Genomic DNA, 17,839 nt, shown 5'->3' on the forward strand with positions numbered 1-17,839 from the left:
ATTGCTCAAACTTTCGCTGATTTTTTTTCCTCTCATTTTTCTGCCTTTATTAAAACCAACTTGAAATTAGGGTGGACTTCCCCTTTAATACCAGCCTACTACCTACTGGGCCTACATGATAACATGGACAAATCGGATTAGACAAAAATGAAAACTCAAAAGATTTTTGAAAGAACATGCATGAACAAGAAATACTCAACTGAGAAAGAGTCACAACTCACAATTAATGAGAAAGATTCACCAGTCTGAATTTCCAATTCAAAAGTACATGTACCATGATAACCCTATTCCCTGACACCCCCCCCCCCTTTTTTTTTTACAGGTTCATCTGTGTGAAAATAACTTTTGGGATTTTGCTATAAACAAACAAGATTTTATCACAGTGACTTTAATGTACAATTTCTTACCAGAGCTATTTTAGAGCTTTTGAGAGCTAAATCTCTCATTGTGTATTATTTTAGGTGAGGTAATGGGTAATCAAATTTCACTTAGATTTTAGCTTCTAAAAAAGGTCTGGTGTGCATTCAAAACTATTGGATATAATGGATGCTTCCCTCTGGGAATACTCTTTTGACCGATTCACTTGACCAAGATTAGATGATGTACCTCCAACGTCAGGACTATTTTCTGATGAGAAAAGGCTTGGAGTAGCACATGACAATGGGCTTTCGAATGACCTTTCTAAAATGGTTTTCTTCTTGCTTGTCATGGGTGTGCTGGACATTTTCCAGGAGCTGGCTCTCTGCATGAACAGCTGTCGAAGGGGAGTTGTTCTTTGTCTGCTGTGAAATGCTCGCCTGGAGTTTCTGATGACTGGGATTGAAGAGTGCTGAGAAGGGATCACTGGATCGTCTTGTGCTTGGGAGAAGAGACATGGAGTTCCTTGATCTGGACTTTGTAGATCTCCACAGAAATTCTCCCCCTGGATGTTTCGGTCATTTGGCTTGTTCACGGTCAGTTTCTGTCCGCTCAGATTGAAGTCTAGTCTCAATTGAGGAGTTGCTCTGTGTTGGACGGGCAGTGAGTTGTCAATATCAGGCGTAGATAATCTGTCTCCATTTTGAGATCTATACCTTTGAGATGTGAGGTGTCTTGATGGCATTGCCGGTAAGATGGGGGATTGTGATTGGGAAAAGAGGAGCGGACTTTGGCTGCAGTCTTCACTCCAGGCAGAGTCTAATTCCATCTCTCTAACAGTGGAACCGTTACATGACCTTTTCTCATTTTGCAAGGAGGTCTTTGAAAGGACCCTGCCATCATCACACACATTTTCATCCACACATTTCCTGCCTCTGTTGTTCACATCTTCAAGTTTATCCCTAATCAACTGTGTCTTTTTAAGTTCCTTTCCTTCTTCTTGCGCTGTATTGCACTGGGTGTCACACACTGGACTTTCTTTACACTTTCTTTCTTTTGCATAGCACATGTCAGTTTCAGTATCTCCTTTAACCAAGCTACTTGTTCCAGCTGTATTACACATGCTAGAGTTTATTCCACTCTCTGTCCTTTCACTGTGATAGGAAAACTTGGCACAACTGAAATTCTCTTCTGTGCTTCCTGTTTCACCATTAGGTGCACTTGACCTTTCACACTTTGAGACTGTTGTTATCTCCTTATCACTGCCAATGGTGCTAATACATGTATTATCTTTTAGAGCTGGATGTCTCCTCCTGCCGACTTCCCTATCCTTCGACTGTGCATGTTCCTCTTCTACGTCATGCAGGAACTGATTCAGGTCTTCTGAGAAGGGTAGATCCTCAGGAAATTCATAACACGTACTTTCACGAGAGAAGTCTGGCTGAGAGGTTCTGTTGGCTTCATCACCCTCTCTGTCTTCTTCATTGCAAGAGGGGACAACGTTGACAGCCTTGTTGTCCAGGCAAGGTGATCTTCTGTGAGTTTTACCAAGATGTTGAATGGGTTCATGGTAGGACCACCCATCAAAGCTGTTCTCCTCCAACCATTTGTTCATGTACTGCTCGCATTCTTGAACCATCGATGAATCATTGGTGCCCACTGCATCCTGTTCAAGACCCTTGTTCCTTGAATCAATGGTCATGCCTGCATCCCTGCTTCTACCATCGATACCACAGGTGTCGACAGCAATATTCTCCATCCGCCTACTATCTTCAGGTTTATTCATGGCACATTCATCCTTAGCATTATTCACAATGGTCACACGACTACCTGGCTTCTGATTGCTCTTCCTACAACCTTCTACTAGTAGGTCGTCTTTGATACACAAATTTGCACAATCTTTTGCAGCATTTGGAATACATTCTTTGACTGATTTTGATTCATGTACGTTGTGCATGCTAGTTCCTTGATGGCCGACGTTGCTATCAATGGTGCATATTGGCAGATTACATGACTCTTTGTGCATTTCACAATGCACAGATTCTACATAATGTTTGGTGCCACTGCTATCACTATGATTTGAATACCTTGGATGATCAGAACCGTTGGACAGTCTACTACAGATGGCTCCGTTTATTGCGGACAAATTCTTATCACAGCTTAGCCTAAAACTAGGCAAACTACAGCTCAAAAATGTCTCTCCTAAGAGAGAGGTTTCTCGGGAACCTTCATCACGTGTTGCATCTTTTTTTGAGCAAGTCAAATAAGTCAAATCTATACCTTCTGGCATATTTACCTCTCTCTTTTCAGAGTCGTCAATTGTTTCTTGGACATTCACAGATTTCAACCCTTCATTCTTGTTTTGAGGGACAGCTATTAAAGGGCATATATCACACTCATCTTTACTACAGCATTGCACATACCCTCCCTTCTCAACAAGTTGGCTATTCCGATTGGACATGATATTAGATAAGTACTGTACTATAGTTGGAAAGTTCCATTTCTGAAATGGGGAGGTCATTTGCACTGCAACCAAATTTTCATGATCCCTAGCCACAATATTTGCTAAAGATGCATATGAATCAGTGTAATCATTACTCTGAACAGAGAAGTTGGCTGATGCCTTAAATCCAAAGTAGAAGGGATGCCCTACTAGTGTTTTTGTAACCGAGGCATGAAGAAGTTCCAACTCATTGCAGCCCGTCTGATGGTGTACTGCATGCTGTGTGTACCTGGAAAAAAACAGAACAAAATAATGAAAAAATTCTGGCTTAACTTTCAAGATTACTATCTTCACCATTGTATACATACTAATACCCCTTTCAAACTGGCCTGATTTACATCGGATGCATCTGATGAAACAGTCACTATGAATGGTACAGAGGAGAAAAAGCTGATAATAGCCGATGAAAAGAAGAAAAATAGGCGATTAAATATATCAATAATAGGCCATTTCCCGGCAAAATTTGTATCATCACGTTTTAGTCAAAACATATTCTTTCACATGATTGGTAATAAGAGCTTCCATTTTATTTTTTTAGAGGGGGGCGTTTCCAAAACCGGTCTATACCTTTAAACTTAACTTAGGGTTAACTTAGTTTGCCATTGTGAATACAAGCCTATGACATTTCAGTTGGTTTTACCTTGAGAATGTTGTAGCATCGATCCCGAACAAAGGATCCAGGCATGATCCAAACACTGTAACCTCTCTGCACACGGACTGGTTCATCACTTTAATGGCCAGTCGATAGCGCTGGTGGACTTGTTTGGCCTCATACACCTTCCCACATCTTTGGCACTGGAACCTGTAAGAGAGAATAACATAACAGCTAGGTAATATCGATGCCTGTCGGTCCCCCATGATCCTCTATTTCTTATGTTAGTTGAGAGCTGAGTTAATGCGATAACCACCTGTCAGTGACCTTGCTGTGTGGTCTAATCCCTTCTGGCCCAGTAGTATTGACGATCTTTGATTGGAATCATGATTTCCCACCCACTCTTATTTCTTGTATATTCCTGTATAGAAGTAATAAAGTACCCACTCATCATGAAGGGTTCTTTATATTTTCTTATCTTGACTTTATACCAATGAGAATGCCTTAAAAAAGTAGGATTGATTTGTCTCCTCTTATGGTTGGAATTTCTTCTTACTGGGTCATGATACAGATCGATGTCTTTAAATAAAATTGATCATTCATCAGTTTGAAGAGGGTTTAAAATTAATTATGCAAAACCTATTTTCAGTATTTTGCCCCTCTGCAACAATTGAAGATTGTGTCAGAGGTAAAAAAAAAATGAAATAGATTAATATATCAACGGAAAGCTGATAAGCCATAGATTACAATAATATTAATCATTTGCTATTTTAGTGTCTGTCAGAGGAGTAACATCTCTCTTTAAACTCGAAATCAAAAGGTTTGAAAATTGGAGATTGCCGACCTAAAAACTGTATATAGTCTTGATAACATCATCTTATGTTTAGTATTCACAATGGGTGGTATTCTCGAAAGCGGCCTAAGTTAAATCAGTGGCCTAAACCTGGTTTAAACCATGGACTATCTTTTTTGCTATTCTCGAAGGTGGTCTAAAGATAAGCCAGGCTTAAATACGTCATAGTTCGGCCTAACTTTAGGCCGCTCAGAGGGCAGGTTTAAATACGTCATAGTTCGGCCTAACTTCGCGTGACGTCACTTTTTAGTTAAATCGACTGTCCGCGGAGAGTGAACGGTAAGTTTTGCATTTGAATTTCTATATTTGATAACAATTTACACTCTTTTGTATGGATAAGCGCTCATGAAAGTTACACCAGCTAATAAAGTATTTTTGTTACTTTCATGTTGCTGTACTGGTGATAATCTAAAATGCTTTTAACTGAATACATTTTGGGGAAACTTGGTAAAGTTTCATGGTGTTCGCAGACCAGTCCCATACGTGCAAATAATTGTCGGTTAACATTTTCATTTCCTGAGATTGAGCAATTTCTTACCGGGTAATTTTTTTCTTGGCACTATTGTACTTTCGTACGCATATACCACCTTAACACCACCTTAAAACTATCATTGCTAGACGTAGAAACTACTTTTATGGTGGATTTTTGAGACGCTGTTGCCTAAAAGTGGACTAGCATACAGTCTCTTTCGTTCGTTAGCCTCTGATTTGGGTAGTGTCGGCTGTTGTGTTGTGGGTTGGAAAGTAATAACTATTAAGCTAAATTAATGCAAGTATAGAGACAAACAAAATGGAGCCTTCAGAAACACGTGTGGTTGCTTTGGTAGTTTAATCCAGACTCAATATCCATGTGCTTTTACATGTATAATGTAGTGAACAGAGGACCTTGCATACATTCATTGTGTGTATGCATCTAATATGAATAACAATGAACTGTGCCTTAACAGCTGCAGTGCATTTCTAAGTGGCATGTTAATTTCAATTGCATGTTAGTTTCAATGAACCTGTTTTTAAACATAACATCGGCTCCTCTCTTTCAGGAGCCGACCCTACCCAAATCAGAGGCTAACGAACGAAGAGACAGAAATTTCGGTCTGGTATCACCTCTGCCTGAGCTGCAGTGCTAGTAGTTGTGGCTGTTGGTGCAATAATTTTCTACAGGACGATGATGATTTTCAGAACCACCCCCCCCCAAGAAAATCATTTTTTTAAAACAATATTACTAGACCTATATCTAAATTTCATCAATAAGAGTCTAGTCTAGACAGGTCTAATAGAAATTGAAAGGAAATGGACAGAAGCTTCCTTTTTTTGACATAGATCTAGGTCTACATTTGCTGATAATGTTACAGTAGTTTAGGCTTATAATACTTGTTAGTAAACTAGACGTCTACAGAGAAATTGTAATTTCTTATCAAATATCAACATATTTTTTCATCTTGATTTTCTGCTATTTCAGGTTCTTTTCAATTGATGCATGGCATGGGGATGGAGAAAAAAGGCCTCTCCCAAGCTATGGTGTCCAGCCTTGTGAAGTCCATCTCAATAGCCATTGCCAGGAGATGGGAGCAATACATCACAATTCCTTCAGCAAGAGAGGCAGTCCTGCAGAGTGCAGACCCAACATGAATTGTATAATTACTGCCATTTCCCTGGCGTTAATATGGTCGGTGCTATTGATTGCACCCACATAGGCATCTCCAAGCCAGTTGGCCCAACACCAGTTATTTCCTGAACAGGAAAAAATAGATACTCCATTTTCTTGGAAAGTCTGCTGGTGAGTAAAGCTGTAATTACGCCTAAATTTTGTAAACTAAATCATGTTTATACAATTTGTATTAAAAAGATCTGCTGAATTTATGAATCTGCAGATGTGTCTACAGGTACATTATGAAGTGATTTAAAATTGTTTTGTCTGATAAATGTAGGTGCAACCTACACTCAAACTTTTATTCATTTTACATGGGCACGAGCTAATATTTCAGCTCGATTGCCATGGCTACCAGTCATTCCTGACATGCAGTGACAGCTTGGCCTAGACTTTTGGGCGAAACTATCTGAAAATAAGACACAAATAATCAACAGTTGAATAACTACTTTCAAATTTGGGTCAGAAGAAAATTCAAACCTACCACTAACAATTCTGGAACAAATAAGACTTAGAGACCTACAGACTACAGTACAGTGCAGTAAATTTTATTTTTACTTTTTCCCCTTTCACGAAGCTCATTTTGGGAGATAACATAAACAAAGACAATCTTTGGTTTAATGTTAGATTGAACTGAAATGGAAAAAGTTGGGCTCTAACGAATAGGGCCTTGTAAAATCTCCATTCCAGGCTGCGTTTACATCTAGGTTAGGCCAACTGTCGGCTCGTTATCTAAGTAAGATGTAGACTTGATTTCAGGAAAGGGACTAACTTCGCTATAGACTTTAACTACTTAGGGCTTTCTTAGGCCATGACATGGCAAGTACAACTTGGTGCAAGCACATTTATGAGATAGTACTGCAAGAATGTGTATGTTTGTTCTTGACTTTAAAAGAGATACCGGTAGTCATTCTGTAAATCAATGATTACTAGTAACTGAGTGGGGAGGGGGTGCCTAGTCACTGCCTACATGAAAGGCGCCTTAAGTTTTTTTTTTAAAGTTAGAATATTTTTGACACTATATCTAAGACCAATTATCAATGGAGTAGATCTTTGATATTTTAATGAGGTCTAAACCTTTTTATTTTTGTTTCAGGATGATGTTTTTCTTCAGTAAAATAAATGAAGGCAAATTCCCTGATAACTGAGACAAATTCAGAGAGAGGAAGGAGAACTACTGAGCTGCTGAATTTCTGACAGGTAGGCTGTACGAATAAGTTGTTGTTTGTATGCCCAGGTACTTCAAGGATGGCATTTGTTCATTCACATTTTTCCATCAATACTTTCATGTAATTGATTAATATGCACTCCACTTTTACCACAATGTACATGCAAGACCTTTTTAATGTTTAACAGAAATAGGTTTCAATGTGCTTCCTTTCATTCTTTTCTCTTTTCATTCAACAGACATACTTGCAAGGACTATGAAGTTCTACTTAGCCTCTTCAATGAACCAGACTCCATCTGCTGTAACTGTGACTGCATGGGGATCAAACCTGTGTATTATAATCCTCATAACATGAAGCTATGGTAACAAACAAGCAACCATTGATAAAAAGCCTGATATGTCCTTGTTGTGTGTGTGAACCACAAAGCAACCATCACTCATAAGGATGTTTTTATGTACATCAGATGTTCATTGTTTCACTGGAAAAATTGTGATTTTGAATCATTTAAGAAATCATGTTTTATAACGAGTTTTATAATATAGTGCAAGTCATGATATAACAGATTCCCTGCAAAAGAAACACGGCTCAAAAGTAGACTAAGCTTTGTTTTAAAAAAATGGGAGAAATTAGTGTAACGAATACATAACATTTAATTCTAATAATTTTAAGTAGCAGATTATGAGGCTATTGGAGCTTAATATTTGACCTTCAATTTTATAATCGTATTCATCGTGAATTACAATCTTTTCTGTTTTAAGAAAAATAAATAAATTGAACATAATTGTTGATATGTTATATACAATATTCCTTTCATATCTTTTGATTGTAAGTGTGCATACTGTTGGGTTCATCGAATTATACATGGAAAAAGTCTTGAAATAGAGCAGTGAGAGAACAGAGAGCGAGCGAGAGAGAGAGATAGAGTAAAAGAGAAAGGGAACCAAATGAGAAAGAACAATTTAATGGTGAGAGAAATAAACAATGATGTGAGATAGTATATGTGTGTGAGAGAGAGAGAGATGGAGATAGGAAGAAAGAGTTGGGGGGGGGGGGGGGGTACAGTGCCCCCTTTTTCAAATGCCCCTTTTTATATAGGAAAGTTCCCTTTTAACTTTGTAAGAAGTGCCCCTTTTTCCATAGGTAAAGTGCCCCTTCCCCTTTTCACCTCTGATAAGTGCTCCTTTAATTTTGACACGGGCCCCTTTTCCTTTGACAAGTTTCCATTTCCTTTGCAATAAGTGCCCCTTTTCACTTTTGAGAAGTGCCCCTTCACCTTTGATAATTGCCCTATTTAAATCTGAGAGGTGCCCCTATTAACAAAATTATCGGTGCCCCTTTTCTTTCAACAAATGCACATTTCCTTTATTATAAGTGCCTCTTTTTCATTCTCATAAGTGCCCCTTTTAAAATATGTTCAATGCCCCTTTTCAGGTGCGATATGTGACCCTTTTCACCTCTGATAATTTCTCTTTTAACAATGATACAATTCCAGCAAGTGCCCTTTTTGTTGGTGCTGCCCCCCGCTTTGGAAGTCGCTCCGCCGTCCTGGACGTCATATTGCTCAAGTTGTCGAGGTGATGCATCCTCTCCACACTGCGCGCAGCCGCGCATCCATTGTCTTAGCCCATTGTCTTAGTGCATTGTGACGTCATATTGCTCAAGTTGTCGAGGTGATGCATCCTCTCCACACTGCGCGCATCCATTGTCTTAGCCCTTTGTCCTAGTGCATTGTGACGTCGCAGCTTCGGTACTGAGCATGTGCAGAAACCGTAACCATGGTGAATAATCCATGGACTAAGTTAGGCCAGGTTTAAACCATGGATCAGTTAGGCCACCTTTCGAGAAATGAAAATGACTTAGGTCAGCGGCCTAAGTTAAGCCTGGCCTAACTAAACCACGGTTTAACTTAGGCCAGGTTTAACTTAGGCCGCTTTCGAGAATACCACCCAATGACTTTGCCTTAAAGGTATTACAAAATTTTGGTATGGGGTCATGAATTTGGTTCAAATTAACATATTGGAAGCATATGCGATCCTACCATATTCAGTGATCGTTGTTGCGGTTGAAATCGAGTCTAAAGTTATGAAATTGTAAATAATTAACTCTTTATAATGAATAGCTCCCTCTCAAGGTCAAGATATTAATTAACCAACAAAAAAAATGTGTCTTGACTAAAATCGACCGATTAGCTCTTCCCGTTTGGAAATTATATATCTCAACTAAATATTCTGAGATTTTCATGGTCGCAGCTACCATTGTACGGCCGTGGGCGCTATTTGAAATTTATCAAAATTTACCGGGAGCACCGGTAAATTGTTATATTCAATTTTTCTCGAAAGCAGTAGGGTTTTAAGGGCTAAAATTTCTTGTGCTTATAATACATCCACAGGGGCATCCAAATATATCAATATTGTAAAGAATCACTATCCACCCAATTTTCAATATTTCCCAAAACTTTGTATTACATGGCTCATCACCTCAGCTAAATAGGAGAGCCGTAATTTGGAGGGCTGCAGAAAATGAGGTGTTAATTTGCTTTTGTGCAATGAATATTGAAAAGGATAATATGTGTCATTCCCTTATATTTCTATTCTACACTTATTCATCTTTTCATTGACAAAGTTGTATATTCATTAGATAGGGTCTTTAACATTACATTCTATGTGAAAGGCAGTTGATGAAGAAAATTGAGTTCTAGACTTCACTGAGCTCTTTTCTGCATGCCCCAAGTTTCTTGACTTTTGTCTTGAATATGTTCAGTCATGGGTTGTCTACTGCACGAGATGGTTATTATTATTAGCGCTGGGGGGTGTTTCACAAAGATCATAAGTCGAACTTAACTCTAAGTTGGACTTAAATATTATGGAGAGCCATTTGTACTGAGCCTTGAAATGAAATATATTCAAAAGCAAAGTATTTTAGACTTTTCATAAATTCCACATCCAGAACATGAAATCTCCTTGATAATAAAAAATATGAATGATTTGAATTAACATTTTATGCTTTTTAAAATAACTTTTACAAAATATTTTCAAAGATGGTAACGGCTTTTCATAATTGTTAAGTCCAGCTTAGAGATATATTCAACTTAGGATCTTTGTGAAACATCCCCCAGGTTTCTAAAAGTGCCCAAAGACATGAAACAGCAATAAAATACACAATATAGAGAGTAAAGAAAAGAGCTTTACTTACTGATCTGAACTGCCGAGACGATGAAGTTTTGTGTAACAGGTGACACATGCTGGATAGGTCAACTGACCAGGAAGAACTTCAACGATGGTGGCGAGGATAAGATGCTTTCCAGCAGCCATCTTGTCACATTATATTCAGATTCATGGAGGGACAGCTGATCCGAGTGCGATGGACCACAAGTACTACATGTAGGTAGGGTGAATCCCAGAGTTAGAACGTAGTACTAGTATCAGGGATCTTAAGCAATGTTCATCATGTCCGATCTTGAAGTCGGTCTAACCGCATGCAGACTGGACAGGGAGAATAAAATGAAATTTAGTGATATAGGGAATAATCAGATTGCATGGTAACACTTTTATAGTACAGACACACATAATCTCAACATTTGGCCATGTCATGGGGACACAGCAATCTTTTTGCTCCGGTTCATAGAGCATCAGCTTTCTCTCTTGAATCTCTTCACTAGTATAACGCTGCACCATGCCATGTACACATTGCGATTCATTTGATTTTCAGGGTCTGTTGCATTGGTCTCCAACCGCTCTTTCAATCAAGATTTTAGTCTACAGAATTTCTTGGCCGAAAGTATGTCCTTATAAACATATTTCAACATAATGAAATGATTTTTGAACATAATTGTTACCTGAAAGTTAACTCAATGTCTAAGGCTAGTTAGATTAAGATCTGTTAGATAAAAATTAGACCCTATTTTTATATTGGTCATTTGACATAGCTGTCAATTGTCCCTTGGCAATTCACTTGTTTTATGAATAAGTTAATCAACATACATTTGTACATAAACATTGGACAACTTATACACATATACCCTGTGAGATTTCCTTCAATAGGAGTTGTGAGCATTAGATCATTGGAAATTTTGATATCAGGCCTAAGGTGAGGTTGGTTTTAATTTTGCTCACTGAATCTGTGCTACCCCTAAACTGGAAATCTGCCAATATTACTGCTAAACACAAGAAAGGCAGTAGAAAGGATCCAGAAAATTACTGCCCCATCAGTCTGACGGCAGTAGGAGTTAAAATAATGGAGTCTATTTTTCGAGACACTATTGTAAGTCCCATGAGCATGTATAAACTTTTTACTGACGCTCAACATGGTTTTATTCCTGGAAGGTCATGTTCCACTGAACTGCTTACTCAGCTAGAAGATTGGACCGGCTACTTAGACAATTGGAATCCTGTTGATGTTGTGTATTTGGCCTTTAAACGGGCATTCGACTCTGTGCCACATGTTAGACTTATAAACAAGGTAACATCCTAAGGAATAAGTGGTCCACTTTTTTTAATGATTCAAGATTTCTTGTCACAAAGGGTTCAAAGAGTATCAGTTGATGGATGTTATTCCGAGTGGACCGACGTCATTAGTGCCATATCTCGCAAGGCAGTGTCCTCGGACCAACCCTTTTTGTGATGTTTGTCAATGATTTACCTGATGTCCCAACCAGGCAGCTGCACTCAGTTGTACGCAGATGATGCCAAAGTTTATTCACCTATCCAATGTCAGACTTCGTGCCATCAACTGCAACGTGACTAAGACAGCATATCTGCTTGGTCGTCTAAGTGGCAACTTTCTCTAAACTCTCAAAAGTGTAAAACCCTTCATCTAGGTTACAACAACCCTCAACAGACAAATGTTATGGAAGGTAGACCTCTGGAGTCTGGAGAATGTTGATATGGTGCGCTTAGAGACACCAGTATTAAGCGCCTTATAAATATTGTGTATTATTATTATTATATAGAAAGAGATCTGGGGGTTTTAGTTGACAAGGATCTGACTTTCCTGGAAACATATCACAGCTATGATACAAAAGGCAAACCAGATGTTGAGGATCATCAAAAGAACTTTTGTCAATACCAACCAGGACATCTTCATACCTCTGTACAAAACCCTGGTACGCCCACATCTTGAATATTGTACGGTTTCATGGAATCCCCATTTCATGGCAGATGACCACAAGATTGAAGCTGTGCAATGGAGAGCAACAACAATGATTCTAGGTATGAGTTTATTATCCTATCCTGAAACTCTGAAAGGCTTCAAAAGTAAATCTATTCTCACTTCACTACCGACGTGAGAGGGCTGATATAATCCAGGGTTATAAAATATTTCATGGTATTGACAGACTCAGTCCAGAACATATTTTCAAGAGACCAGAGTACCGATTCACTCGTGGACATCCGTTTAAACTTTTTAATACTCACGGCAAGCTTAGTGTCAGACGTGTTATCGAGCTATGGAATAAACTGCAAGAATCTCTAGTCACTGCACATTATAGCACAAACCATAGATATTTTTTAGACTGGTTTAGAAAAACACCGGCTTGCCAAACAATTTAATGTAACCTGACTTCCACGCATTCTGCACTCCGCTTAAGTGGCAAACTGTCAATTGAACTTATATCTTGATAGTTGGAAGACGACCGGGAGATCTACAAGATTACGTCACTCCCATACATGTAGAAGTTGATGATGATGATGATGAATATAACCAAATTTAAATCTAAAAGTACAAAATGACAGCAATCTTTTTCTTATCTTTTTCAGAGTATTTTTCCTAAAAAACAAAGACTTATAATATGCTCTTGATTCACGGCGCGGCAAACTGCAGCACAATACAATTACATACCGTATGCATGGGGTGCGGTATAATCTGATTTTACAGTCGCTAAGTGAACACGCGCGCGCGCGCACCCTACCGTCGGTACAGTATGCAATTGTATTGTGCTGCAGTTTGCCATGAGAAAGTGTCTTTGTTTTTAGGAAAAATAGACCTACTCTGAAAAAGATAAGAAAATCGACACGAAACAGGTAACAAACATAGCCTATTGACTTTTAAATCATGACCTTATCAGACCTTTATTTGGACATTTGATGAATATTTACTTCCTTTTGGGTATGTTTTAGTAGGGTATCTCCATGCCGGAGTTACAGGTCAAATTTTGGCTAGAACTAAGATAGACTTCTGAACTAGCGCCGTTCTATTTTTTGCCTTTAATCCGCTTTAGGGCCTAACGTTAGACTTTAGCCTATCTGAGGCAAAGCAATAGATCTAGGATCTAGATAGATCTAGACTAATGGAACTCTAATTAGGGTGTCTGAACAATTTTTCAATTTTCAATTTGGGATCGTTTTTCACCATTTTTGTTTGATATTTGAATTAAAAATGTAATCAGAATAATACATTTCAAATTTCAAGTCTCGCCGATGTTTCTATCAAAAGATACAGCCCCTTCAAAATGCTGAAATATTCATAGCATTTTGCTCAGAATCGACGAAAAAGACGTACACGCAGAGTTATGTTGTTTTGCTAAATTTAGCCAAACAGCTGTATCGCGCGATATGCAAGCGTATGCATATCGTACGCAAGTTGCTCAGCCAATGCGCGACTTGCAAGCTTGAGCCACGCTGTCTCCGCGATATGTGCCATTGACTAGTATGGGTGGTCTCCGCGATATTGCCATTGACTACAACGTGTATTCACTTCCGGGTTCTATGGCGAGAATCGGCCACCCATACTTTCATTCACTATAAGCGCACATGTTACGATGTAACCATGGTTTGGACTGAGCGGAGCTCACGCCTCCCTAATTAGCCGATTCCAAAAATGTGGGAAGGGTATTTTCAAACTGTTATAACAAATGATCCCTTGGGGCTAGCGAAAAAAAAAGCATCTGGATATTATCCTTACGTCTAGCCCTGCTTAAGCCGCGGGGGCGCAGCTCAGGAAAGTGGCAAATTTTGGAGCTAGGATGCAAACAACATTTCAATCGCTGTTTTGACCAAGATATTTTTAGAATTCTGGGGGTGGCCCCCTATGGGGAATATGGAGAAAAACCTGCTCTTTCATATGACACCTCATTTATTGAGTTTCACCTTCAGGATCATTTGTTATAAAGGTTTGAATTTCAAATTTTTTCATAAAATCATTGACCAATTTTGGATGGTCGCGCAATGCACGTAGACCACATAGGGAAGCGTACAATCTCTATGGGAAGGGTTTTAGCACACAACATTGGGTGCGCGATCAGACACCCTACTCTAATTGTTTGTGACCTTTCTCCAAGCTTTCGTAGCTAATTACAGCCGTAAAATCAAAAAGCCTCTCCCAAGACGTCGAAATAAACTCTGCGACGCATTAGTGGGCACTGATAAACAGATAAAATAGACACAGCCTGCGCCTGGCCCTGGCAATGGACTTGCATCTGCAGCCATACACGAATAACAGTATGTGGGGTTTGACCGCCCTTAGCATTCTTAGTCTTTACCGTCTGGGCTGGGGATTGTTTCGTAGTAGGTCCATGGTAAAACAATCAAAATGACAAGATCAATGACATCCCGACGCTGTTGGTCGACTTGCCCACTAAGCTAAGATTAGATGAGCTAGCTACAACTTTCCCGACAAGAGACTTTAAATTATTACTTACTTTCTTGTAGACCACTTGTCGCTAGATTTTGTTGTTGTTGTTCGTCGTTGTTGAGATGAAGATGGCGCTCTTCAATCTTGATCTTTGAGGACTCTCTCGATCTCTATAAGTGCCACATCGTTTGACTTTGGCGATCATGCTGTTCCACAACCCTCGGCTCCTAGCCTTCTGTATTAGTACCACTCCCTGTTCTTTCACTCCTCTCACCCTTCCAACAATTTCTGCAGACTGTCCATCCGAAGTATCCTCCTTCTTCCCCTACTCCTTCTTCCCACAATTTTCCCTGTCAAAGCAAGATTCTCTAGGCCTTCTTTACGTGTAATGTTACCCATGAACTTCAACTGCCTAATCAACATCTCACGTATCACTTTCCTTTGCACTCCAGCTCGTGTAAGAACTTCCTCATTACTAACTTTGTCATGCAGTCCAGGGGATTTTCATCATTCTTCTTAATTCGCAACTTTCCAAACGCTTTTTAGTGTCAGAGGCTAAAGTCCATGTTTCACTACCATACATGAGTACTGGGTAGATGTAACAATTCAATACTCTTATTCTGGTCCTCATACTCATTGTTCGATTTGTCAGAATTTTGCCTAACTTTGAAAATGCAGACTTAGCGAGAGCTATCCTTCTTTTGTTCTCTGTCTCACATCTGGCATCCTCGGTGATCATGCTACCGAGGTAGTTAAATGAGGAGACTTGTTTAATAATCTGTTCTTTCAGTTTCAAGTTACATTTTGGACTGCTCTTCTTGGAGACCACCAGGCACTTTGTCTTGGTAAAGTTAATTTCTAGTCCCATTCTCTCACTCTCTTTTACAACTACATTCAGGAGTCTCTAGAGATCTCTCTGATTCAGAAAATAAAACAGTGTCATCAGCATATCTGATATTTGTGATTGAATGGCCACCCACTTGTATCCCATTTTCATCCTCCAATTCTCTTAGAATGATTTCACTATACCGATATTGAACAGGTCCGGCGACATAACACAACCCTGTCTGACTCCCCGTCTGATGTTAATATATTCACTCCACGTACTCTCCTTCTACCCTTCGAGGACTATCTGCGCCAATTGATTTAAAAAAATAACTTTATTTTCATTATTGTAAAGTTGAAACTTTGCTTCGAAAAGGTTATCAAAATTCAATGCTTGGAAACATTCGAAGTTAATCCTTGTCTGAATTCAGTTTCTCCCCCTCCCGCGCAAAGCGCGGAAGCTTTGACGTTTCATTAAATTATGAGAAAAAGCAGACGATTCGGTGTTCTGTTCTCGACTCTTAATCCTTATCTGAATTCAGTTCTGACCCTCCCGCGCGAAGCGCGGAAGTTTTGGCGTTTCATTAAATTATTAGAAAGTAGACGATTCGTTGAACCGTGCTCGACTCTTAATCCTTGTCTAAATTCAGTTTCTCCCCCTCCGGCCCTCCCGCGCGAAGCGCAGAAGCTTTAGACGTTTCATAAATTATGAGAAAAAGCAGACGATTCGGTGTACTGTTCTCGACTCTTAATCCTTATCTGAATTCATCTTAATCTTTATCTGAATTCGGTTCTCCCTCTCCCGCGCGAAGCGCGGAAGTTATGGCGTTTCATTAAATTATTAGAGAAAGTAGACGATTCGTTGAACATGAAGTGCTCGACTCTTAATCCTTGTCTGAATTCAGTTTCTCACCCTACCCCTTTGGCGTATCATTAAATTATGAGAAAAAGCAGACGATTCGGTGTCGGCCAACTGTTCTCGACGCTAAATCAGTATCTGAATTCAGTTTCCCCCCTCCCAAGCGAAGCGCGGAAGTTTTTACGTTTCATTAAATTATTAGAGAAAGTAGACGATTCGTTGAACCGTGCTTGAGTCTTTATCCTTGTTTGAATGAAATTTCCCCCTCCCGCGCAAAGCGCGGAAGTTTTGACGTTTCATTCAATTATTAGAGATTCGTTATACCGTTTTCGACTCTTAATAAGCCCTATTATTTTGTCTGAATTCAATTTCCCCCTTAAGCGCGAAGCGCGGAAGCTTTGACGTTTCCTTAAATTATTAGAGAAAGCAGACGATTTGTTGTACTGTTTTCGACTCTTAATTCTTGTCTGAATTCAGTTGCAGCGCGAAAAGCTGAGACATTTGATTTTATTATTATAGAAAAAGACGATTCGTTGCACCGTTTTCGACTCTTGTTAATAAGCTCTATTTATCTGAATTCAGTTTCCCCTCTTGCGCGAAGCGCGGAAGCTTTGACGTTTCCTTAAATTATGAGAGAAAGCAGACGATTCGTTGAACCGTGCTCGAGTCTTAATCCTTGTCTGAATGAAATTTCCCGCTCCCGCGCAAAGCGCGGAAGTTTTGACGTTTCATTCAATTATTAGAGATTCGTTATACCGTATTCGACTCTTAATAAGCCCTAATTGTCTGAATTCAGTTTCCCCCTTTAGCGCGAAAGCTTAGACGTTTGATTTAATTATTATAGAAAGAAGACGATTCGTTGCACCGTTTTCGACTCTTATTAATAAGCTCTATTTATCTGAATTCAGTCCCCTCCCCCTCCCCCTCTTGCGCGAAGCGCGGTAGCTTTGACGTTTCCTTAAATTATGAGAGAAAGAAGACGATTCGTTGAACCGTTCTCGACTCGTCTAAAAAAATTTCCCCACCCGCGCGAAGCTCGGAAACTTTGGCGTTTCATCAAAATAATAATAGAGAAAGTTAAAACGATTCGTTGTACTGTTCTCGACTCTTAATCCTTATCTGAATTCAGTTTCCCCCCCCCCCCCTGCGCGAATCGCGGAAGCTTAGACGTTTCCTCAAATTATTAGAGAAAAAAAACGATTCGTTGTACCGTTCTCGACTCGTCTAAATGATGTTTTCCCCACCCGCGCGAAGCGCGGAAACTTTGGCGTTTCATCAAAATAATTATAGAGAAAGGAAGACGATTCATCGTACCGTTGTTGACTCTTAATCCTTGTTTGAATTAGTTTCCCCGAAAATTTTAGACCTCTAATTTCTTTAGCTGATATTACAGGAAAGTGAAACTTCGAGAAAATACAAATATTGTACATGTTGTCACTCTCGAAGTCGTCACAGCGGATAAAAAGT

At 39.3% G+C, this 17,839-nt stretch overlaps 1 protein-coding gene and 1 long non-coding RNA gene across 4 annotated transcripts; one reads left to right on the plus strand and one right to left on the minus strand.

The window, feature by feature from the left end:
- Window positions 1-281: 281 nt before the first annotated feature.
- On the minus strand, window positions 282-14,802 carry LOC100892527. 2 transcript variants are annotated; one of them, XM_030980957.1, is made up of 4 exons: window positions 14,756-14,802; window positions 10,315-10,604; window positions 3,501-3,662; window positions 282-3,089 (listed from the first exon to the last, which is right to left on the minus strand). In XM_030980957.1, exons 2-4 carry the CDS (start codon window positions 10,431-10,433, stop codon window positions 503-505), a joined length of 2,868 nt encoding a protein of 955 aa, XP_030836817.1. In that variant the 5' UTR covers window positions 10,434-10,604; window positions 14,756-14,802; the 3' UTR covers window positions 282-502. The 2 variants fall into 2 exon arrangements, with proteins under 2 accessions (XP_030836817.1, XP_030836818.1); XM_030980958.1 differs by lacking the exon at window positions 14,756-14,802 and adding an exon at window positions 12,207-12,433.
- On the plus strand, window positions 5,106-7,701 carry LOC115922306. Of its 2 annotated transcripts, XR_004063418.1 has the most exons (3): window positions 5,106-6,082; window positions 7,050-7,153; window positions 7,361-7,701. It is a non-coding gene; the product is annotated as an uncharacterized LOC115922306 (long non-coding RNA). The 2 variants fall into 2 exon arrangements; XR_004063417.1 differs by lacking the exon at window positions 5,106-6,082 and having other exon boundaries at window positions 6,623-7,153.
- Window positions 14,803-17,839: the final 3,037 nt, after the last annotated feature.

Source organism: Strongylocentrotus purpuratus, unplaced genomic scaffold (genome assembly GCF_000002235.5).
Source record: "Strongylocentrotus purpuratus isolate Spur 01 unplaced genomic scaffold, Spur_5.0 spur5_scaffold_11, whole genome shotgun sequence".
In the NCBI taxonomy this organism is placed as follows: domain Eukaryota; kingdom Metazoa; phylum Echinodermata; class Echinoidea; order Camarodonta; family Strongylocentrotidae; genus Strongylocentrotus; species Strongylocentrotus purpuratus.

What these genes read in the sequence shown, in the direction of transcription:
- LOC100892527 (XM_030980957.1), bottom strand. Translation starts at nt 10,433, where the DNA reads ATGGCTGCTGGAAAGCATCTTATCCTCGCCACCATCGTTGAAGTTCTT. An exon ending in CGTCTCGGCAGTTCAGATCA is followed by an intron (nt 3,663 to 10,314) that starts GTAAGTAAAGCT and finishes TCTCTCTTACAG; the next exon opens with GTTCCAGTGCCAAAGATGTG. An exon ending in GATGCTACAACATTCTCAAG is followed by an intron (nt 3,090 to 3,500) that starts GTAAAACCAACT and finishes GTTTTTTTCCAG; the next exon opens with GTACACACAGCATGCAGTAC.